This window comes from Pteronotus mesoamericanus, unplaced genomic scaffold (assembly GCF_021234165.1).
Source record: "Pteronotus mesoamericanus isolate MK-2021 breed Mesoamerican mustached bat unplaced genomic scaffold, CSHL_Meso_final contig_74, whole genome shotgun sequence".
NCBI classification, from domain to species: Eukaryota; Metazoa; Chordata; class Mammalia; order Chiroptera; family Mormoopidae; genus Pteronotus; species Pteronotus mesoamericanus.
This window is the reverse complement of record NW_026555247.1, coordinates 10591323-10615760: the sequence shown is the minus strand read 5'-3', so window position 1 is coordinate 10615760 and position 24438 is coordinate 10591323. Positions and strand designations below refer to the sequence as shown.

The following is a 24438-nucleotide window of genomic DNA, read 5'->3' as shown; positions in this document are numbered from 1 at the left end:
AGTTTAGCACTTTTTTCTTCTTGGTCTTTGCTAGATTCTAAATGGCTGAGATTAATAGACAGCACTTTTTTTTTTTTTTAATGTGTAAGATAAAAGTGACTTCTGTAAACCTGGTGTCAGACTTGTTTTGCTTTGTTAGCTTCTAGTATGATATATGTTTACGAGCATAAGAGCTAAAGCTCTAGTCCCCAGGGCCCAGACTCCAGCTCGACCGTTTCCAAACTGTGTGATTGGCAGCAAGGTATTAAATCTGTCCCTCTTCCTTTTCTCTTAAATAAGGCTAATGGTGGCAACACCTAACTCTTCGTGTACTGGGAAAGGAAAAACGACTTGCACATGTAAAGTTTGTAAAACAGCGCCTGGCACAAACTAAACACTCAAATAAATATTTTTATTATGTGTTAATACTTTCAAAACTGAATCACAACCATATTTTAAAACCATATTTTATTGTTCGACTCTGCATGTCAGCATCGAATAAAAATAGTAGGCTTTACTTTGGTGGTCAAGATGTGCAACTTGGAAAACATTGCCTATGAAGCCCTTTTGATAAGAGCAGTTTCAATGAACCTTTCCGAGTCCTGTATAATAAAATTCAGGGAGATCATTGTCTGTCATAGATCTATGTGGTGACAGAGCCAAAGCAATATTTTTCTTATCTTTAGTAATATGAGTGCTAATATTCAAATATTTAGAGTTGAACTTGGGAGAAACAGCTTCTGCCGTCGCACATCGGAGCAGTGTTAGTGTCTGTCCTCGGCTGCCTCACCATGTGGGAGTGGGAGCTTTCCTTCTCCGGGGAAGTTAAAGTAATAGATCTTGCACCTTTATATTGTGATTCAAAGAGCTATAAAATGATGTATGCATGTTGGTTGTGAGTTGCGAACAATTTTTTCATTCACCAAGGTGGGTTATTTTCTAACTGAAAGGATGTTTGATACAAGTGATTAAATCTATATCACTGTGAGGCTCTGCAAATGCACTCGACTTAAACCACAGGGCTGGATTTGGAACCCCATTCTGCTCTTTACTGATTGGGCAAGCCCTTACACTTGTTGTGCCTTAGTTTCATTATTGATAAATTGTTTTTGCTGCTTGCTTATTATATAGAGTTGTTATGAGAGTCAAATAATATTAAATGTGATGATAAATGTGCAAGTTCCTCAAACTGTACTATCATAGTAGTCATGGCAGCATTAGAATTCTGCCTCCGTCTTCCCACTCTACTCCCCATATTAATTCTTTCTGCCCTCAGAACCGTTCATATTCCTCAGAGAGGCCCATGGAGATTGCTTCTTGTCCCCTCCTCAGCATGCATATGTGCTCCTTCCTAGTTGCATGTCCTTGGGCGGGTCACGTAAACCTCTGTGTCTCTGTATGCAGCCTTACTCAGAAGACGGTTATAGTTCTATTGTTATATTTATATAATATATAAAATATATAATTAAATATGTTTATGACTAACATGGTATTTCTGTTGCAGTACAACAAAACAACATTCTTAAATAATTTTGTTCTCTTCAACATCTTTTCATTATGACATTAGTGAGATGTTTATATCACTTAAGCTGTGGTAAAATTGGTTTTGTCATATACGCCATTTCTCTTAAAGTCAAACAACCTACTGACGATGTTAATTGAAGACTTATTATACGTACATTTATAAATATTTCTAATATAACACAGGCCACATCACAAGAAGTGGTAGAAGCAGCATTATATGCTGTTAAGAGAATGGATTTGAGGTCAGTGACATCAGTCTTTAGTAGCAACCCCACCACTTATGAATGTGTGACCATGTGTAGTTTATGAAGACTTGGGTTCCTCGCCTGTTTGAACCTACCTCTTAGGTTTACAGTGGGATAAGGAATGTGACGGGAGACCCCAAGAAAACAGAATTATCTTCTGGAAGGTGGGCCCCTTGTAATACAGGCTTCCCCCGCTAGGTGAGGGTTCTAGGAACCCATCTGTAGAAGCGTACCGGCTGGGGTGGTTGTGAGAAGCTGCTTTCAGCTTCAGTAAATTTTTTTAATACTCTTTAACCGTGTCTGCCCATTTCATGATGGGTGGTTTATGAGCACACCTGCCCACCTGCGCTGAGTGTTCAGCAGCTTTTGAACACAAAAACAGCATGAACCCCATGCCCTACCCTCCCAATTCACCAGATCTCTCCCTGAGCGACTATTTTTTGTTTCCCTGGATGAAAAAAGTCCTCAAAGAGAAATGTTTTGCCAATGTGGAAGAGGTGAAACAAAAAAGAGGCAGAAGCACTAAAAGTCTATGAGTTTAAAAACTGTTTTGAGCAGTGGAAAAAAGTCTCTGTAGGTGTATTGCATCAAATAGAGAGTACTTTGAAGATGACTGAAGTTTAAACATGTAAGAATAAATACACGATTTTTATAAATAATTTTCTTCTTTTTTTTGGTCCCCCCTCATATAGAGCAATCTCAAGCTTTCTCAAGTAGATAGTTGGTTCATCAATAAATATCATTTCCCCCCCTCCAAGGTGTTTCTTCCCAAGATGAGTTAGTGAATCTGTAGACTGTTTCAGTATTTCATAGCTGCATCTGAGCTTTCAAAGAATTCTTGTGTTCTTTCATGCACATGTCTTGGTTTTCCATCAAAAGTAGGGTCCACAAGATCACAAGCCTGGCATTCAGCATCTCTTACATTCCCCACAGTGCCCAGAGGAACCTAGTGGGGCCAGGGCCCAGAGCCATGGACAGCAAGGGCAGGGAAGGTGCAGAGATGCAGTCGGCGGGAGCACACGCTGTCGTCACGCCCAGCTCCTGCGCACCAGCAGTGGCAGCTTAGGGTCCTCCTGCAAAGGAAGCAAGAAGTGGCCTTGTTCTGAAACATGCTGCCGAGGTGCTATGGCAACTAGGTTTTTCCAAGGTTATGCAATGATAAGGACAAGAAGGCTAGAAGCTTTGAAAATTTTACGGTCATCGAGGCTCATTGAAGAGAATTACTCAGCACTGGTTTGTGCTTTTTCTTTCTTTTAAGGAATTCCTCCTATGAGTGGAACAGGAACGCTGCAGATCTATTTACTTGATATTAATGACAATGCCCCTCAAGTATTACCTCAGGAGGCAGAGATTTGTGAAACGCCAGACCCCAGTTCAATTAACATCACAGCACTTGATTATGACATTGATCCAAATGCTGGACCATTTGCTTTTGATCTTCCTTTGTCTCCAGTGACTATTAAGAAAAATTGGACCATCACTCGGCTTAATGGTAAGAACAGGTTAATTATTTGAATATATATATGCAGTTGAGAGATTTTGAAGCCTGGAACAAAAAGTTAATTTTAGGTGTTTTATAATCTCCTCATTAAATATATTTTAAAAGTTACGTAAAGTTTAAATAAGATATTAAAGCTCTTAAGTCCAAAAATGTCTTCGCAATGCAGCATAGTGGTCGTCTACTTTATATATACTTCCAGGTAAATATAACACATTCTAGAAAATATTATGTGTTTCTCACCATATCATGTATTAACTATCAAACTGTATTTTTTTTTTTATATAGGTGATTTTGCTCAGCTTAATTTAAAGTTAAAATTTCTTGAGGCTGGGATATATGAAGTTCCGATCATAATCACAGATTCGGGTAATCCTCCCAAATCAAATAGTTCCATCCTTCGTGTGAAGGTTTGCCAGTGTGACTCCAACGGGGACTGCACAGATGTAGATAGAATCGTGGGTGCAGGGCTTGGCACAGGGGCCATCATTGCCATCCTGCTTTGCATCATCATCCTGCTCAGTAAGTAGTTTCTTTGGCTCTTAAATTTTAATTCCTTTCACTTCGAGAATGTTTAGCAAAGTAACTTTTTACCCTTGCCTTTCAAAGTAATTAACAACTGTCTTCGGCGGCTAAGCATTTTCTTGCCACTCATATTTGACTCAGCCAAGTCCACCTTGAAATGAGAGAACCCTGAGCACTGTTCAAGCACGTACATGTTTGCGGCAAACCCAGCCAGCATACGTCTTCCATGCCCTGTTGCCGTTTTCTGATGCCAGGAGCTTGGGGAGCCATAGCAAACTGTTTTTATAGAAAAATGTTAGGCAGTCCTTACTTTGAGCGCATATCTTATGATTTGAGTATGAATTTATGGCTCGCAGTTGATGATTTAGGAAAATAAGTATATTGCTTTCCTTTCCTTTCCTTCATATAAAGCACAGTCAGCAGCCTGCTCCACTCATGCAAGGATCAAGGTATTTGTTTCTGAAGGACTGAGTAAAATAGTAAAAAATTGTACTTTGTATAGCACATTTGACAAAAGAAATGATTACACAGATCAATAAATTCTCTGTCTTTAGAGCAAATCTAGATTAAGGAACAGCTCCTTTTTAAGATACTTTGCAATCTTTGGTTCAATGGAATGCAAGAAATTAACCACCGGAAAGTACTTTAGGAACCACTTCTATGCTTGCAGGTTAAAAGGATAAATTGCCTGGGCTCTGTGTTTTATTGTTGAATAGCAGCAGGACTTAGTTTATTGTGCGATCATGCTATACACCAATCACTTCCTTGAAACTGTTGCCTATTTCTTTTATATTTTCGCCATTTACAAGTGTTCTGGTAATTTAGAATTCTGTCCTTTTATCCTAAGCAATTACGATAGAAGCTTGGGCATTTTTTACTTCCCTTGTGGAGACTACTTTGACTATAAATTGAAACCTGCATGCTATACTAATAATCCACTTGCTAGATTTAGCCCTGGAACAATGGCAAATGAGATCATGTATCTGGCTTTAAAGGGAGAATATTTACTTTTATGGCCAATAATAAAAAATGTGCTCAAATAGGAGTCATTAAATCTTTTGCTTCAGGATGTAAACTGATATCTCCAGATTTTAGAGAGAAAGCGTTCCTAGATGTGCACTTAGGGATATGTTTCAATTTCAGCTAAAACGTGGCATATATGCCAACCTTATCAAGAAAGACTTAGGTATGATGGATTATGGCATGAAGAAGTGTCTATAGCATTTGAAGGAAGATGAATCGGTGCTGATTTTAACAGCAACCCTCTGGAAAATTTGTGATTCTAAACCTGGCACAAACGTGTAAAGCATGAAAGCCTAATGTTATTTCAGTGCTCAAGCTAATCCCCTCGCCTTCTTACCTGAAACCTGCAGTTTAATATGAAAGGGAATGCACAATAGTGCAGTGGAAAAATACCAGCCTTTGGAAATCAAAAATCCTCAAAGTCCAATTGCTGATCCAATTCCAACTTACCACCCAAGTCATCGTGGCAAGCACTTCCCCTCCCTGAGAAGTGCATTTCTCCCTGGGGAGTATAATAATGACTGACCGACTTCGAAGAAACAACAGTTTAAATAATGAGTAACAATCTAATCTACTGCTATTGGTTGTTTTTGAATTTACACACCATCTTATTAAAAGTAAGATTTGCTAGTGTGCCAAAGTAAAAGATAGAAATAGTGATTGTCCCCATTCGGATGATGAAACTGAGGACAGGCATTCACACAGGGAATTCGCAGTGACCCAGGTCTTCACAGTCTAAACCCAGTGGTAGGGTCTTGCTCTGTCTTGTTTCTCTTAACGTGAGGCCAGAAATACACAATAGAGTAAAAGATGCATTGCAGGCTTTCAGCCCACATAAGTATGAATTATTAGTGTTGCAGACTATGGTTATATAGATCAAGTTTTAAAAATTACAATGTTATTCTTTTTTACTCTTTTGTTTTTACCCTAGTCCTCGTTCTGATGTTTGTGGTGTGGATGAAGCGCCGGGATAAAGAACGCCAGGCCAAGCAACTTTTAATTGATCCAGAAGATGATGTAAGGGATAATATTTTAAAATATGATGAAGAAGGTGGAGGAGAAGAAGACCAGGTCAGACATATTTTAAATCTTTAAAATAAAGTGTTATGATCATATAATCCAAATAATAGGACAAATGTTAATACATGCAGTGAGATAATGGTATCAAATTTCCTTTCTTTTATCACATTATTAAACACTTGGTGACTTTTTTCCAACATGTGCTGCACATTTCTAGACTTTTTTTCAAATCAAGGAACATGTATATAAAGGACCCATGGACAAAGACAGCAGGGGTAGGGGGGAGGATTGAATGTGGGAGGTCGGGGGCGGGTAGGGCAGGGGAGAGTGATGGGGGAAAGATGGGGACAATTGTAAATGAACAACAATAAAAAAGTCATATTTATTTTGTAAGAAAATCATTAACATTATTAAAGGAGCCTAGGATGTAACCCAATTCTATTTGTACTGATACAATTTGTTTTGCAGTTTTCCTTAATTGGATAACCAAAAGAAAAGGAAAAGTAGTTTTTATATTGAGATTTAGATATTTGTATGCATAGAAGAAAAAGCACTAAACTATTCATTCTCTAAACATCTACCAAGCAAATTCAACTTTCCAGGTACTATTGCAGGCATTGGGGATACAGAGGTGGGCAGAGCCAACAAACATCTGCCCTCAAGAGTCTTTCATTCTTGAGCAATATTTGAAGTTAGAGACAATGTGTAGTTCGTCATTGTATCCGTAGGGCCTGTCGTGGTACCTACATTATCATTGGTCAATAAATGTTGAAGTTCCCATCGGGCTCTACAATAGCGGGAGCTTCTGTGTCACTGTGACACAGAGAATAGCATCCTTGTTCAAGGATGAGCATGACCAACAGGTGGAAGATGAGTAACTTGATCAGGTTGCAAGTAAATTTTAGATATCATAACAGCTAATATGTATAAGGTCTGTACTGCATATCAGGCATTCTGCTACATACATGAAATGCTGTTACCTCAAATCTTGTGACATTTTAAAGCCTGTGATATTATACTGTGAATATCCCCATTTCTGTGATCATAAACAAAGCCTAAGGATGGTTGAATTCTATAAACTCATATAACTAGCAACTGATAGATGCAGGATTGGATCCCTGGTCTGCCTTATGTTACAGCCTAAACTAACTACTCCGATATAGGTCTTCTAAAAATTATCTGGGTGATGTTAATGCAATCCACAAGAAATCACTGTGACAAGTATTAGATACATTCCATAATCACATCATTTTCACTCACTAATGCAAATGTCAAGGGCAGCATTCAGAAAACGAACCCAAAATTCCTAGGTCCTAGATTATGGTCAGTAAATTCAGATGTCCTCTGTCTTAGATATTTATGTAGACATTAGTGATAGGACTGTAAACTTAAAAAAGCAAATTCTCATGAACATATTTTCTGTTTCCTTTCTTTATTTTTTTGAGGAAATAATATATCGCTTTTTGTTTTACAAAGCACAGTCACATTCATTGAGTTTAATCTTTGCGGCAGGCTATTGGAGTTCTCCATTTTACGTTTGTAGCAAGTTGCACGATTGGGTCTCAGAGTTTGGGCTGGCAAAGCCAGAACTCGAGCTCGGCTTTCAGCTCTCCTGCTTGGTTTACCATATTCCTCAAGCCTCTCATTTAGAAGAGTATTTAAAGTCTGCTGAAAACTTGACTTGTGTGTAAAGCTGTTTTGAATACTGACTAATTAAAATGGCTCTACAAATATACCCCAGAGTTTCTTGCTTATAACTGTCTTTGGATATTAAAATTCATGTTTGGCTTAATCCTTAATTAATCTATCCTTTCACTTTCCTGAGCTGTGTTCAAGATTAGCAAATGTATGTTGATCACATTATCTCATAAATCTTTTCCTGGTATTTTATGTTTCATGTCATTGTGCATAATTTTCTAGGCATAAACTTAAACCTAACTCAACGAAGCTTCCATAAAAATAGTAATAACTTAAGGGGCACCAGTCCTAACTGGGAGCTGCATAGAACTGGAGGCTTCGAGGCAAGAACCAAGATACTTCTCAGCATCCAAGTGTTCTGACCAAGTGTTCTTGAGGCTATCCAGTCTGGTTCTTTCTCTCCCTGACCCCATCTCTTTAATAAATTGCTTAATGAAGGTTTATTGTAGTAGTTATTTTAGGAAAGGTTTACTTCCTTTATTGACTTCATCCACTTTGATGCTTGAGATCAAATAGTAAAGCTTGTGTATTGCAAAGATTGATTAATGTTATCATTATAAATCTTCATCCTTTTCTTGTCCTGACCTCTGAAGTTTTCTTTGCCTCCTGATAAACTCTTGGGCATGAATACATTGCTTCCTACCCACTTTCCCACAAGTTCGAAGATTTTTCTGGAACTAACTTTATATTGCTCTCTGTGGCTAATTTATTTAGTTCCGGTGTTTCTGTGACGTCCTTTTGTAGCCTCTTGGTTTTTTTGATGGCATTTTATTCCAGATTAAGAGCCTCTGCCCATTTCTGATCCTCTGTTATGATTTCCATTTACAGTTCTCATTATAGAAAATGGTGACAAAATTGCATAATGGGTTTTTTATGCATTCTAATCTTTGTCTCATAATAGCAGAATGAAATATGCAGTGTAGTCATGCTACGCCAAGGGTTCTGTCTCCTCTACCTCTAAAGTGACTCATGAAATCCCTTCACTTATCTCCATTTCCAAGGCCACTGCCTTAATTTAGGTCAGAATTATCACCATCCTGCAACAGCACCTGAACGGCTGTCCTGTGCCTGGTTTTGCACCCCCATCCGCGATTGGGAAACTACGAGATCCGAACTTCCCTCTTCGCGTGGCAGATCTTTGGCCCTGCGCCCAAACTGCAGTGCCCCGTCAGGCACCAGGCGAAGACCTGTGGGGGAAAGTTGGTGGAGGGTGCAGGCTCCCTCAGGGTGTGAATGCGTCGAGGCTGCCTGCCAGGGCCACTGAGGCTTCTTTCAAAGCCAGGGCAGTATGTCCTTTTACGATTTAATGTCATTTTTTTTTCTTCTTCCTCTCACCACTCTTCTAGGGATAAAAGCAGGTAGAGGCCTTCTTTTTTCCCAGAAGAGACTTGTCAGTCTTGTTTTGTTTTGTTTTGTTTTTTAATTTTTGTTCAGTTAAATCTCATTATGTTCTCAGCTATCTTATGGTTTCAAAAGTCTGTGATTTAGCAATATATCTGGCTTGTTCTTGGCATCAGAGTGCAGATTATAATCTCATGATTTTCTATATTCCAACCAGAAGCGGAAGGCTTCCCACAGGTTTAACTTATATCAGCACAGGTTCACTCATATCAGTAAGGAACACTTCCAACACCCCAGAAGTTTCTCTTGTACCCCTTGCCAGGTAGTATACTTTCTGCCAAAAGTAACCAGTAATTTTTTTTTATTTCTATTACCACACATTAGCATTATCTGCTTGGATTTTATTATGAAACTGGATGTCATATAATAGGTACTTTTCCTGCCTGGCTTCCTTTACATAACACTTTATCTGCAAGATTCATCCATGCTGTATTTAGACATAGTTCATTTTTGTTGCTGCTGAATAGTATTTATTTCATTGTAAGAATTAACCACATTTTATTTGTCCATTCTACTATGCTTGGACATTTGAGTTGATCCGATTACTATGTGTAAAACCTCTATGAACATTCTTGTGTGTGTGTTTTGGTGCATTTCTGTTGCTGTGTGCACAGAGATTGACTTTCTAGGTTCCAGAATATGCACATTGTGCAGCTTTAGTACAATCCTGTCAGCTCTCCAAAGTGATTGCACCAGTCCACAGTCCCCTTGCCACAGCTGTGTGTGAGTCCCAATTGCCCTACATCCTCACTAGTGCTTGTTTTTTCCCATCTTTTAAAATTTTAGCCCCTCTGTGTGTGTGTGTGTGTGTGTCTTATTATGATTTAATTAGGTTGTTCCCAAGACTGACCATTTTGGTATCTTCTTTGTGAACTTTTTTTCTGTTGGGATGTCTGTCTTCTTACTGATTTGTAGGACATCCTTATATATTCAGGATATTAGTTCTTTGTCAGATCCATGTATTATAAATATCTTTCCCCTTTCTGCAGCTTGCTTTTTTATGCTCCTCATGGTGAACAGAAGATTTTATTTCAATGAAGACCAGTTTATCAATTTTTTTCATTAGGTTTGCAAATTTATATCCTATTTAACAAAACTTTGAGTACCCCAAGGTAATGAATCATCTCCCCCAAAAATATATCTGTGATTCATCTGTAATGGCTTATTCATTCTTACAAGATATGGACCAGAGTTTTTTTTGTTTTGTTTTGTTTTGTTTTGTTTTCTTCCTCTGTGGATATCCAACATTGTTTACTAAAAAGATAACCCTTTGTGCAGTGGTTCACGTGACATGCAGCAGACGGTTATTTAAGCGTGAGTCTGTGGGTCAGCTTCCTGATTCTCTGTGCTGTAATACTTGTTCTCATTGTCTAGTTTTGGGCCCGTCCCATGCTGTTTTCATTTCTATAGCTTCCTAGTATATTTTCAGATCTATTAGGATAAGTTCTCCACCTCAATTCGTCAAGCTTTTTTCCAAAGTTTGTGCATTTTGCGATTTACTTTTTCTTCTGAAAAAAAAAGAAATGCATTTATTTAATACTCTCACTTTCTAAGTGAATTTATTCCAGATGCTTCTCCCTTGACTAAATTAGATATTATTGCTTTCAATATTAAAATCATAGTTCCTGAGAAGTTTAGTTTTGTGAAATACACTTTCTATTTTCTATAAATAGAATGGTTGCCTGTTAGAAATTCCCTTTCTGTGTAGTAGTGTGCATTAAGCCTTTTTAGCAACAGACTATCATTCATACTTTTTAAATTAGTTTTTTTGAAGAAGTCATCTCCTATGCAGTGGACCTCAGAAATGGATCAGTGCCGTGTTGCATTCTAGATGAGTTTTAGTTGATTTTTATTACACATGGCTGATAGTTTATGGAGCATGTGTGTTACCTCAAGATGTGAACAGAGATTGTGTCAGTGGAGGTGGACATAGCTTGAGGTCTCAGCCGACAGTCTTATAGAATGACCAGGTTTAAAGGGTGGGTAGGCCTCAGGGGTCAGTTTAGGTCGCTAGTGGCTGCCTGTGGTTAGAGGCACAGGCAGGTCTGAGTAGCTGTCTGTGGGAGGCTGTAACTCAGAGCCTAAAGCTGGCGTAGTCAAGATTCCCATCTTCTGCCTAGAGAAGAGATCCTTCTCAAAGAGCTGATTAGAAAGCAACACAATGCTTCCTCGACAAGGATAGACTCCCCTACCTTCCCTGCTCTTGATTAGCATCTCTATCTGTTTACATTTTGTACCAAAACACAGGTTGCTAGTTTCTTCAACAAAATAGATGAAAGGGACCTAAGAAAAGAAAAGCAAACAAACACCTATCTCTCTTCTTTCTTGCCTTGTGCAGAGCGCAGCGTGGTAGACTTTTATCGGTGCTGTGGATAGCCTACTCTGGTTTGGACCGTCAGAAGATGAGGTTGGGCCATAGCATCAGATATGTGCTGAACAGGAGCTTTATTTCCTCACAGTGCCTTTGGCAGTTGGACAGACACTTTTAGTATAACATGTCCGATCTCTTTTGAAAGGGTGAGGTTCCTTCTTTATCTGCTTCACTGCCATAATCAGCAGGGCTTTTGGTGGTTATCAAGTCATGTTTAATTACCCTCATTAGTAAATGTCCTTCAGTGCCCTTTTGGCCAGTGGGGCTGGTTGCAGATACTGTATCCCTTTTAATGATCTTTGCATCTATGTCTTTGCATATCAGCTTCCCTAATAAAATCAGGGTGAATGTGCAACCATCCCCTTTCAGCCCCAGGATAGGAAACAGAAACTGTCAGCTTCCTCCTTTTTAAAGCTTAAGACTTAAATTAAGATTGCTCTTATGTTAAAGAAACATTTATTGAGTATGTATTATGTTTGCAACATTAACTGGCATTAACATTAACTTTACATATCCTCTACCTAAATTTCTTGGCATTATACAGCTTCATTCTCCATAAGGGTAGCAAAAGCTATTGTTTGAGGGTATCCTATGTGCCAAGTGTTTTATGTATATTATTTCTTTTGGGCCTCCCCCAAGTACAGCAAAGTAGGCACACACTGTTAGAAAGTAGCAAAGAGGGGATTAAACCCTAGTCCACCTGAGTCCAAAGAAGATAGTGGCCTTACCATATCTTGTACCATTCCCGGCAAAGCTTAGTCTCAGCCAGGCAATGAAACCGGTGTCTTTCAGCATGTCATCTGAGTTTATCAAAGAAGGCTGTGTCTTTTCTTTGAAGCAGGCTCTGGGGCATCCAGCAGATTCCTCTGCTCTTAAAATGTGGCTTGGGAAATGTTCCATTCTCAGGGTCTGGGCCCACTCGGGGGACTCCGGCTCTATGAAAGAAGGCTCTGCCATGCATGTTAGGAGGTGTCACCAATGACAGTCAGAGGACACTGGAATCCTTTGGACCACAGCGTGTGGTTCACAGGAGCAGTGGCAGCACGAAGAGCAGGCTTGTCGTCTCTACAGGCTGTCAGCTCATTAGAGATTAAAGCCGATGCCTGTGAGAGCTGGTTGGGACCGAAAGTGTGAGTGGCTGCTTAAAGATTCCATATCAGTTTTCCCTTGATCCCTCTTGGATTTGGGGGCCCTTATTATCCATGTGTACCAGGTCTGTCTTCCCATGCTCACTGCTGCTGCTGAGTGTAACATCGCAGTTGGCTGCATTTCTTCTCTGAGTCTCTCCCGACAGGGCCTAGCACCTCTTGGATTCAGTAGGTTTCATATTCCAGGACTGAGGGCTCTCTGACTTCCCAGATTTGGTTTTCAGAGACCTGCTCTTTGCTAGTTTCTTATAGCAACACTGATGGTTCAAGGGACATGTCTGAAACCTGGATTTTGTGTCACTTTAAAATCACAGTTCACATACTGTGGGTCTCTTTATTTATTTATTTTAGTAATTTTAGGGAGAGAGAAAGGAGGGAAGAGAGAGAGACAGAAACATCGATTTGTTCTATTCATTGGTTGCTTCTTGTATGTGCCCTGACCGGAGACCCAACCCTCAACCTTGACAGCGAGGGATGACACTCTAACCAACCGAGCTACCGGCTGGGGCCAGTGCCTGCCTCTTTCTACAAAGCCCACCGCTGTGCTTTATTTAACTTGTGGAATGTAAAAACTGAAACAATTCACATAAATTTTGGATCTCCCAATTCTCTCAAAAAATGGAAAGGTCTAAGAATATGGCCTGTGTTCTGATATGACAACAGTTGTAGCAAACTAAATAGAGGCTTTTTCTCTCAATAGAGCAAACATATTTTAGTAATTCCTTTTTCCTAATTTTTATACCAGGCCACCTTTATTGATTTATGTTATCAGCCTATCCTGTATAGATGCCTGATTTTGCAAACTCCGATTCAATCGTATAGTAATTACTAGGCTTTGGATTCACAGAATAGATATCTACAAGGAAGAGGTACTGTAATGCTCTGAAACCATGGAATAATTTTCTGTAGTACTGGTTTAAAAAAGAAAGAAAGGGGATTAGCCACAAGTAGATTTAGCCAGATATATTAGTTACAATAAAATAAGCTAGCTGCTATAACGAACTCTAAAATTTCAGTGACCTAAGGCTAATTGAAATGTATTACTTGCCTACGTAGCAATAATTGGGTCTTGGGTCACGGGAATTTAGGATGGCAAAGGGAGGTCAGCTCTACTCCACACAGTCATTCAGAGACCCAGAGTGCCTCTGGTTCCCCCATCTTCCCCTCAAGGCTTCCAAGGTCACCCTGGACATACATACACACAACCACTGGGTAACAGAAGAGCAGGGAGAGTGATTTTTGGAGATTTGTATGGGCCAGACCTGGAAGTGGCATGCAGATCACTTCCACTCCTGCCTAGGGTTCAGTGACCAACTGAAAATTTCTACCCTGCCCTGGATAGGTACTTGAGCTTATTAGAGAATCTTTCCTGCAGTTCTCTGAGAACACATTTTACCCCACCCACAGTAGGTTGCTAGGTCCTGTGCATCATTCTCACCCATTGGACATGCCAGAGAAAGTGGTTCCCTAAACATAGATAGGGGTCCCCAATCCACAAGCCTGTGGACCAGTGCTGGTCCATGGCCTGTTAGGAAGCAGGCCACAGGGAAGCTCGCCTGAGCTCCACCCTCTTGTCTCCGCCCCACCCCCCTCCAGAGCAAGAAGTGAGCAGTGGGTGAGAGAGCCCACTCTGGGTGCCACCCCCTCTCCCCACATCTTCCACCAAACGAAATTGGTCCCTGGTGCCAAAAAGGTTGGGGACCACTGATAGAGGAGACATGGGAGACGCAGCACCTCTTAAAAATGGGACAGTGCGTGAGTATGAAAGACTCACCAACAACCAGGAAGGGTACTTTTTCCTTTCCTGATAACATGCCTGAATACCCTGGGCTGCTGAAGTCTTCTTGAGCAGGGCTGAGCACTACACATGAAAGGAATGGAGAGCTAATTTTAGTGTAGCTGAGTCAAGATAGGAGCTCTTTTCAGTGACCCACAGTTCCAAACCCTAAAAGATCCAGATAAATTGCTGACTGAGTTTGAGTTGGCTCTTTTCAAATGAGATATACTTCTTGTGTGATTTATGGAAATTAGTCCAAGCTCTTCAGTAGGTAGGTCCCCAGAATCTCCATGACACAGAAAGCACATTCAGCAATGACCAGGTGCCAGAGATGGGGAAAGAATGCCCAGTTCCTAAGAGTCAGGATTTGGCTTTGAGGGATGGGGACTCTGAGTGCTGATGGTTTGCCATCTCCTCTCATTGCCCGTCCACCTTGCATTTTAAAACTACAGTAGGATTGAGCGGCCTGTGCATCTTACCTGCGCCATGTCGCTTCACATTTATCCATGGTCTTCACAAGCCTAACTATTTGGCCACCAACATTCATCTCAAGACGACTTCTCTTGCAGTCCCAGTCCGTCATGTCTCTTCTCTGGGCTCCCACTGGAACCCCTGTGTACCTGTATTTAGAGCTTTGTGTCCAGCCCTGGTCCTGACCTGAAACTCTATAAAGCAAGGCTTGTCATATTCATTTTGTGTTCCAGTATAAACGACAGCTCATACCTGGCAGACACTCACAGAATGTTTGTGTGTTAGGCCCTCTTCCTGAATCTCTTCATTTGCCAGTCTATCTAGAAGGTTAATTGAACCCGTATACCCCTAACAACTTCACATTCATTCTTTGAAATTTCTGATGTCTTCAGGAAATAACTGCATTTATTGATGTTAGTATCCATTTCATACTCCCTCTGTGTCAGGCACTATGCCACACTCTTCGTTTGCATGTCTCCTGTGATCTCCCCAACAACCCTACACAGCAAATACTGCCGTAAGTTCAGTTTTCAAAATCAGTCTCATGTGACTTGAGAGGACAAGCTCTGATGCACTGTGCTGGAGGTCACATCATAGATGTTTTTTTCAGTCTTGTTGGTCTATCATATGATAGATGTTTTTCAGTCTTGTTGGTCCATCATAGGATAGATGTTTCATTTAGTCTTGTTGCTCTATAGTAAGCAGGCATTACTGGCTAGGACCAGTGAGGCTGGACACTTAGCCACAGCTTGTTAGAGGACCACTAATAACATGGCTTGGGAACAGGTAAAAGGTAAGACCCAATTAATTGGTTAAACACAGTTTGCAAAATTGAGCACATTTTTATACTCTGGGGAAGCACCCTGAGCAGCCAAGTTATTTCTTTAAGGCAGGAATATAATCTGAGCAGCTGGAACTAAAATATAAAATCCAGGCTGGATGTCTAGACAGGAGATGGGGGTGCATATACAGGAAAGTCCCTTGAGACCAAACCAACCACCTGCTTGTGTCAAGGGCTCTCTGCTTGAGCTTGGGGTCACTGTGGACTTCCCGCCCCAGTGTGAGCCACCAAGCCCGATGTCTCTGAATCAGCAGAGAAGGAAGCTGTATAATTTAACCATGGTATATTTGGTTCTTTGAAATAATTGTTTTACAAAATCATTCTGCTATATAAGCAAACTGACAGCTAAATCTGGATATAACTGCAGAGACCACTTTCAACATTTTCATTGTTAGCTAAAGCACACTGTTAATTATGTCCCCAAGAAAGCCATCTTTTCACACCCACCTACAAACATCAGTTATTGGAAGAGTGACACTGATGTCACAAGGGGACAGTTTTCTCCAGGGTTTTGGGTAGCACATTTTCCTTTCCTTTTTACGTGTTGTTCTCAGAGCGCCTGTGGCCAGGTGACACACTTGGTGGTCTATAGACAACATGGATTCTGAACGGTCCCATTCCCTGCTAGGTAATAAATACATTTAATGTGCACATGATTTGCACATGACTTTATTGGCTATCCCTGTCACTGCAAGTGAATGAACACAATATTTTATGTAATTCATTTTAATATTTATTTGTTTTGACTCATCACACATTTACTACATTTAGTTGTAGACAAATGGGAAGTTATCAATATCCCAGTAATCAAGTGATAAAGATCTCAATGCCAAGTATGTGTTAACAGTATGGGGGGCGGGGAAGCCGTAAAACACCAAGTGTCTAAGTTCTACCAGTTGGCCCAGCCCAACTGCTTGACTTTAGAAATGCATTTGTATTGGAACACAGCCAGGAGCCATGCCCACTGTTCACATTGCTTATGGCTACTTTCACAGTGCAACAGCAGCGGAGTAGAGATGTTGTGAGAGAGACTGTATTGTCCCCAAAGCTAAAATACTTACTATCTGGTCCTGACAGGAAAAGTTTGTTGACCCTTGCTATAGACTTATTCCATTCATGGAGTCATTAGCTTTTTGGTACAAAAGGTTGAATCCTCCAAAGATTAGCACAGGAAATTTTAAGTCATCTGCAAGGTCACCTGTTAGGTGTGTTGGAACCAGGATTCAAATTAAGGCACTCTGATTTCAGAGTCCATCTTATTAAATGATAAGACTATTCATTCCTTGCTGTGTTGAGTGTATGTGGGGATTTATCATAAAGCAAAAAATAAGTCTCCTTAGGAAATACCAAAAAAGATGTGACATAACCTAGTAAAGATTTTGATGCTCTGCCACCATATTCCTAACTAAATATTGCCATCTCTTTATCACTTATTTTTAGGTTTCCTCCAAAATAGAATAATAGGTCATGGTAAGATAGAAGGACTTTAATCTTGTCTGAATAATGACACTTTAATTTTTATTAAGGAGAACTTGGAAGTTGGGGTAAGAATGTGGAATTGAAATTGCATTTAGAAGGCTAGACTTTTTATCTCCTTGGAAGGGTAAAAAAATGTGATTATCTTTATAGGGCTATAACCGAATTGCATGGAAGGAACAGGAAATGACAAACATGAGATAAAAATAAATTTCAGGCCCTGACCAGTGTGGCCCAGTTGATTGTGCATTTGTCCTGCATAACGAAAGGTCACTGATTCGATTCCCAGTCAGAGCACATTCCTAGGTTGCAGGTTCAGTCCCTCCTTGGGGTGTGTACAAGAGGCAACCAACTGCTATTTCTCTCTCACATTGACATTTCTCTCCCTAGCTTTCCCCCTCCCTTCCCTCTCTCAAAATAGATAGATAGATAGATAGATAGATAGATAGATAGATAGATAGATAGATAGATAGATAGATAGATAGGTTTTTAAAAAATAACACATTTTCGAGTTCAGGAAAACCATCTTTCTGAAGCCCTGATACTCTGCTAGATTGTGAAATCTCTGCAGCCCGGTCCTCCCTCCTTCCAACAGCATCTCACAGGTACTTCCACCTTCACATTCTGTGTCTTTTGTAATCGATTACCGATTATATTGTTTTCATTATTTTTAAGTGTGCCCTTTTAAAAGACATTAGACTAAAAGCTCTATGAGGTCAGTAACCATGTCTATGACCCAAGAGACTCTGCAGAGGGTGCTTGTTGAATGAAATTTCATTGAATTGTATGTGATGCATTTTTCCAAAAGACCATGTCATAATTTTGTAATGGGAAATAAGTTGTGATAAAATTCAGTGGTTCCAGTTTCTGAAGCAGAACCATAATATTGCACTGAAGAATGCACCTTCTTCAGCTCGTTCCTAATTCTGAAAACAGAATTTGAAAAGAAGCTGTGACAGGGCCACATTAGTAACAGAAAACCATGGGAGCAGAAACAGTGAATGAACATGCGTAGTGGGGACTCAGCGCCCGTCCCTGTGGGAAGTGGAATGTAGTCTATGAGAACAGACTGGAGGAGCTCCGTCCGCGTATCAAGGCCCCAGGTTATCTTACCCCTAGAAGGTTTATTATGCAAACCAGAAATGTTCTTAGCAAACCTTCTATTTTTTTCAGAGTGGGGGAGGGTTGCTTTAATGAGCCGTAGAATCTAGTTAGTTTTTCACATCATTTCTCCTGTGTAGATAGTCACAGTCATAACTGTATTTCTCTGGGAAGAAAATCAAGTCATAATGTAATTTACATAAGGCTGGCAAGGGTATTTGAGCTGCTTGTCAGCAGTCCTTTGGTAATGTATTGACATCTTTTCACTATTTTGTTCAGTTATTTTAATGCCGGGAGCCATGGAGGGTGAGGTAATAATGCTTTGTTCTACCTTCCATTCCTTTCTGGGTCTGCCTGAAGAGTTTCTTGCTTGTGCCATCGTCAGCTTTTTTCCAGATAACTCTTTTTTCCTTCAGAATTTTGCCCATTTACTTTTATATTAGTATTTTTATTTCTCTCATTTTTGAGACATTAAAAATGTTTACCTTATCTAAATGAGAATTTTAAAGTTACTTGTCTTTGCTACTATAAAAGAACAGCTTCCAGTGGCACCAGCCTTTGCCTGGGAGATAGCAAAGCTGGCCTTTGGGCTTCATCACTGATTCTCACCAGTGGAGGCTGATAGTGGACCAGGACCTTGGAGTGCCCGCCCCTCCCTTCCTGCCCGGCCCTCGTTGGGTCTTCCCAACTAAAAATCACTGAGGTTTGCTTTAACCCACAACCAACTGTGCACAGACCAGAGTCCTAGGCCCCAGTGCTTCATGAGAGTAACCACCTTGAACTTCCTTTCCAGCACTTAAAACCCCTCACATTTACCTCCCTCAGCAAACTCTTTGGTGCATTTCTCAATGGCCTTGGCAACAAGGTGCAGCTTTTCTGTTTACTTATTTTGCTTCTCTGGTGGTCTCTTGTTTTATCCTTCCATACTGCTTCACTGAGTCCGTGACCTTGGGCAAATCATTAATCTCTTGGAGCTGCTGTCATCAATGAAATGGAGCAACACCCACTTGGAAGGATTTTTGCTTGGAGTACAGTTGACCCTTAAACAAAGCACTGGTGCAGGGGATGGTTAGGGGTGCCAGTCCCCCTGCACAGCCGAAAATCTACAATAACTTTTTACCCTCCCAAAGCTTAACCATTGATAGCTTTCTTTTGGCCAGAAGCCTTATGGATAACATTAAAAAAGGTCAGTTAACACCTGTTTCATATATGTATTATACACTATATTCTTACAGTAAAGTAGACTAGATAAAAGAAAATGTTACTAAGAATATTATAAAAAAGAAAAAGTGCATTTACAGTATTTATTGGGAAAAAAACACATATAAATGGACCTGTGCAGTTCAAACCCATGCTCTCAAAGGTCAACTGTATATGAAACGTCATATAAGAAAGCACCTAATGTAATTCCTGACAGGTGATCGGCCCCACGTGAAGCTCGGTTGCCTTCTTCACATTCTCAGCGCTGAGAGTGGCATCTGGCACCAGCAGGCTTTCCTGAAATACTCGTGGAAACTAAATGAATGTTTTCCTCTCTCTCTAAAACAGACTTAATTGCACAATTCTATGTATTTTACCAGCAATGCAGCTTTCTGAAATTTTTGCCTGGGATCCCAGAATTTCAATTTATACCAATACAGCACTTTATTTTATTTTACTTCACATAACCAAATGCCTTAAGATAGACTCGTGGTATCATTTTCTGAGCCAATTATAAATCATTGCAAGTCAGTGGAACTGAACAAGAAAAGCCAGAACCAGAGATTTAGCTACTGACTTCCTAATAACTCTCCCAGAATTGTATCATCTTTAAGATATTTTCAGTCTTAAATTGAAAAAAAAAAAAGAGAGAGAGAGAGAGGGATCGAAAAAAAGTGTTTTTCCCTGCTTGCAGTGTTAATATTTTAAAAATCCTAACTCCATACCTACTCCTAATGGTCATTGCCAAGTAACACACATTCCAAGTATTAGTTAAAACAGATTTTCCTTCATTTGAAAATTAAATTTCTTTGGGAAGTTAACATTGCAAAGGTTGACAATAGTAAGAGATTTTTCAGTTCCACTTTTTCTCCAGAGTTTTAGGAACCAAATAAAGATTTCTTGTTGGATTCTTTCTTCATAATCTTCAGAATTAAGGCCATGAACCCGATGACCTTGAGCATGTTCTTAAACCTCTGTAATTCTCTTTGTAATTCTTATCCTACATGTTGTAATTTGTGTAAGTCAAGCATCACAAGGATGGTAAAGATGTATAATTTAGGAGGTTTGCGTAGAGTGACCCCTTATCAAAGGGCTCAGAATTGGACCCTCGGGTCAGGGCCCCTGTCATACAACACAGACAGATGCGGACAGAAAAGACCGTCTCTGAAACCCGAGGACACTCCCCCCACTTCCTACCGCCATCGGGTTTTCGTATCCTCTATTTGCAATTAGACAAGGAGAAACCATCACAGAGAAACTTTAAGCCATGTGTTTTAACCCACTTTCTAGCTTCCTGTAAATCAGTGATTTTTCTGCCTCTTTTTTTAGATACCAGTGTAACTGAGGATGACACATTCCCATCATTAGGGTGGACTCACCTTTGCAATGAGTCTCAGCAACGGGACCGAGGGGCCTCCCTCCCACTGTGAACTATTGCTGTGGTGTATAATGCAACCCAAGGCACATTTCTTGAACAGGCTGTACTTTGGAACATCTGGCACGAATACAGTCCCTGAGACTTTATTCAGCACATTTTTGAATGAGCACTTCCTAGGGGCCTGACGCATTGATGGTGGGAAAGATTGAGCAGGACTAGAGACATTTTTAAAACTCTTTCTACTCTCTGCCTCTTAAGGTAGTGGGAAAAGGCTATCAAAAGAAAGAAGAAAGCCCTGCAAATGAATACCCTGCTCTGTGTATACACTAATAAGTGAGGCAGGCCAGGCAGAGATGCCCATCCAAAGGAGACAGTGCTGTCAGCTGTAACACGTCGTAAGAAGTTAAGCTCTCTTTTGCCAGATCTTTCTATTTTTCAGGTGAATTGTTGGCAACTTCCTAGAGAATTTTTAAAACACTGCCAGCCAATCAAAATGCATTTGTGTTTGTCACCTTTGGTTACATGGAGAGCTATATAAGAAATCAGGGTAGACAGGCTCTTCCCAGGTAAGAAATGGCAGAAAGAAAGCCCACATGCTTCCTTTGTCTCTACTCATGCCAAAGAAATTCCTCTGTGTTCTTACACTGAATTATCAGACAATTTACTAAAGACTGTTCAGAAGTATCTCACCAGGTGAAAGACTGTACTTAAACATAAGATACAATACTTAATGACATGCAATTCAGACTCCTAATAAGGCATTTTATACCATCAGCATAAAAACACATTAACTTTCATTATTGTACTTACAGTCTGTTTTCCCCTTTTTTACAAAGAGCTTTGATAGTTATCAGAAGGCACACTTACCCTTCTCTGTTGTGTTTGGTAGTTACGCAGTTAAACCTGGCCTGGAAAAAACAAACTTCTTAATGTCTGAGCATTCAAATTTCCTAAATAAATCTCTCTTTCTACTTTGTATAATACTTTAACATCAAAGGCTTTCACATCTATGTCATTGTATGCCTTTACTTTTACATGTTCCAGAAATAACTCATAAATTCTACAAAATTCTAAATGGAGCACATTTGTGTAAGGTCAGGATATTTTCACTCAAGTTCTGTATTCATAATATAAAATGCTCTTATCCTGACAAAACAGTATTCCCATGCCTTCGCTCATGCTGTTGATTCTTTTTTCTCCCTAGCCCATATACTGTTCAAGATTCAAAATGAATGCCAGTTTTTCCACTCTGAGCATATACTTTGTGATATACCAGGTGTTCATGCCAGACTGGCTTGGCCCACTCGGTCCTGCCTCACCTCCCGCCTCACCTGTATACTCCCTAGAGGAGGGGCTTTTCCCCTGCGCCTTCACCATTCAGATTAGCTGAATCTCTGGGCAAGAAGTTGCTTAGGGGAGCGTTCTCAGGAGCACAGGATTGAATTCTGCATCAGGGTTTTGAAGTCAGACACATCTGGTTTTGATTCCCATCCTAATCGTAGACTCACTGTATGACGTTGGGCAAGTTACTCAACCCCTCCGAATCTGTTTCTTCATCTACAAAGAAAATAAAACATTCTTTGCAGGTTTGTTAGAAAGTATTTGTGAGAAGACACTTATCAAGAGGCTGGTAGAGTGCCTGGTACACAGAGGGCATGAATGTCTGTGACCTTTCTTCTCTCTGTCTCTTTTGTTATTTTAATCATTCCTCACATTCCTGTCCCTCCACACTCATCCTTCCAGTTTGTTACTCTCTAAATCCAACCTGTAGCTCAGACTTGACTCACTCTCTGAAGTGACTGGGCAAAGAGCTAGCTCGGCTTTGAAGTCTAATCCATGTGGAGTCAGTCTGTCTCAGTAGATCTGGGACCATGGACTAGTTACTTGAATTGTTTGACAGTCCGCTTCCTTGACTCCTAAATGGAGATAACAAAACTTAGTATCACGCAGTGTTGTTCAGAGCATTAAATGAGCAAACATAGGTAAAGCACCCAGAAGGCTGCCAGAACATGGCAAATATTGAGGCGCTGAGCAAATCAGAACCACCGTAAGAGATGCTGCAACTGCTTTTCACCTGGTTTGAGACAAAAAGATGAGGCTGAATTATACAGAGTACCAGAAACTGTACTTTCTGTAAATATCACCACTAAATTGGAGAATTTTCATTAAGCTATGGATGTAGCACTTTATATCACCAGAATTTAGGGGTTTGAAAACCACAAAGTATTTGCCCAAACCTGACATCGTGATGCATTTTTACCTTACAGCCAGTTTCTTTATACATTTCCTGCCTCGCTAGCTGATGTTAAAGCTGGAAAAAGTGTGAAGGGCCCAGTCTCCGCCCAGAACATCCCTCCCAAGGTCGGCTCTGCCCATCCCCAAGGGGACCAGCTGTCTTCTAAGCCTCTTCCCCAGGGCTGCACTAAAGGGGAAACCAGCCCCCCTGGCTGAGTGTTGGGGGCCAGAGGTTGGCAAACGTTTTTGTGAGGAGCCACGTAGTGAGGCTTTGTGGGCCACAAACCATCTCTTTGGCACATTCTTCTTTGTTGGTTTAAATGACCATTTAAAAATACAAAAGCCAGTCTTTTAGAAAAATAAGAAGTGGGTCAGACTGGACCCACAAACCACAGTTTGCGGACTTGAGACCATGAAGGGACACAGAGGAATAAAGAGTGGCTTTGAAACCATGATGAACTAATATCTCTTTTAAGGAAGAGGAAAACATACCTGCATCAGTTTTAAAAAAAATTAAACATTGTAAGGGAGGAGAAAGTTTTTCTCCAGCCTCTTAGCATCCTTGGCAGGGTCTGAAAATTAAACTAACAGAGAAAGATTAACAGAAGAGGAGCATACACATTTTTTAAAAAATTTTACATGTGCATGGGAGCCTTCACAAGAGAATAAAAAATGAAAGAAGTGACTCCAGCAGGAAGCTTTTTGACAAGAAGAGGGATTGGAGCTCGGTGCAGCAAATGGTGAAGAAGTAACTAGGAAGATAAGGCTTAGCTTGACAAACTTTGTACAGAATTCTTCGCCTGAAATTCCCTGGTGATAAGAATGTCTTCTCTCTTCCTGGTACAAGGAGGGGACTTTGCACATGGCAGTCTTATGACCAGTTTTGGGGAAATAGGGTGAAGCAGCAGCAGAAGGTCAGAGTGATCTTCATGTTTCTGTCGTTTTAAAAAACCCCTTCCACTTAAGATGTTTAATATGCTGAGGTGACATTTTGGGATAGTATGTCCTATACCCCGTCAACATTTCATTGTTACCTTTGCTGCTTTGGTACAACTATATTTTCTAGGCAGTTTTTAGTCAGTTTGTAGTGGGACCTCATGTCACTGCCGTTTTCCATTGGAAACTGATAAGGAACCTAGAAAAACAGATGGAGCACAGACTGTAGAAATAAAAAAACACAGAAGAGCTGTGTGAAAGAAATATTTAATCATAACATGAAAAACTCATAGTGGCAACTTTTCCATTATGTTAAATTTCACTCATTTCTATGCATTTGGGGTATGTGTTTGAACACAAATGTTGTAATTTTCCATCTTTATGCCCATCCACCATGGGTTTTTGATTTTGTCTTTTGCAGGACTATGATTTGAGCCAGCTCCAGCAGCCTGACACTGTGGAACCTGATGCCATCAAACCGGTAGGAATCCGACGGCTGGATGAGAGACCCATTCATGCGGAGCCCCAGTACCCTGTCCGATCTGCGGCCCCGCACCCTGGGGACATCGGGGATTTCATTAATGAGGTACA

General features: G+C 40.4%; 1 protein-coding gene across 2 annotated transcripts in view; it reads left to right on the top strand.

Moving 5' to 3' along the window:
* CDH2 (cadherin 2) overlaps positions 1 to 24438 on the top strand; it is a 207507-nt gene that overhangs the window by 172479 nt on the left and 10590 nt on the right. For both annotated transcript variants that reach the window (XM_054583491.1, XM_054583492.1), the window contains 4 exons: positions 3007 to 3240; positions 3535 to 3768; positions 5726 to 5865; positions 24269 to 24433. In XM_054583491.1, coding sequence (XP_054439466.1) covers positions 3007 to 3240; positions 3535 to 3768; positions 5726 to 5865; positions 24269 to 24433 — 773 coding nt within the window. The remainder of the gene's footprint in view (positions 1 to 3006; positions 3241 to 3534; positions 3769 to 5725; positions 5866 to 24268; positions 24434 to 24438) is intronic.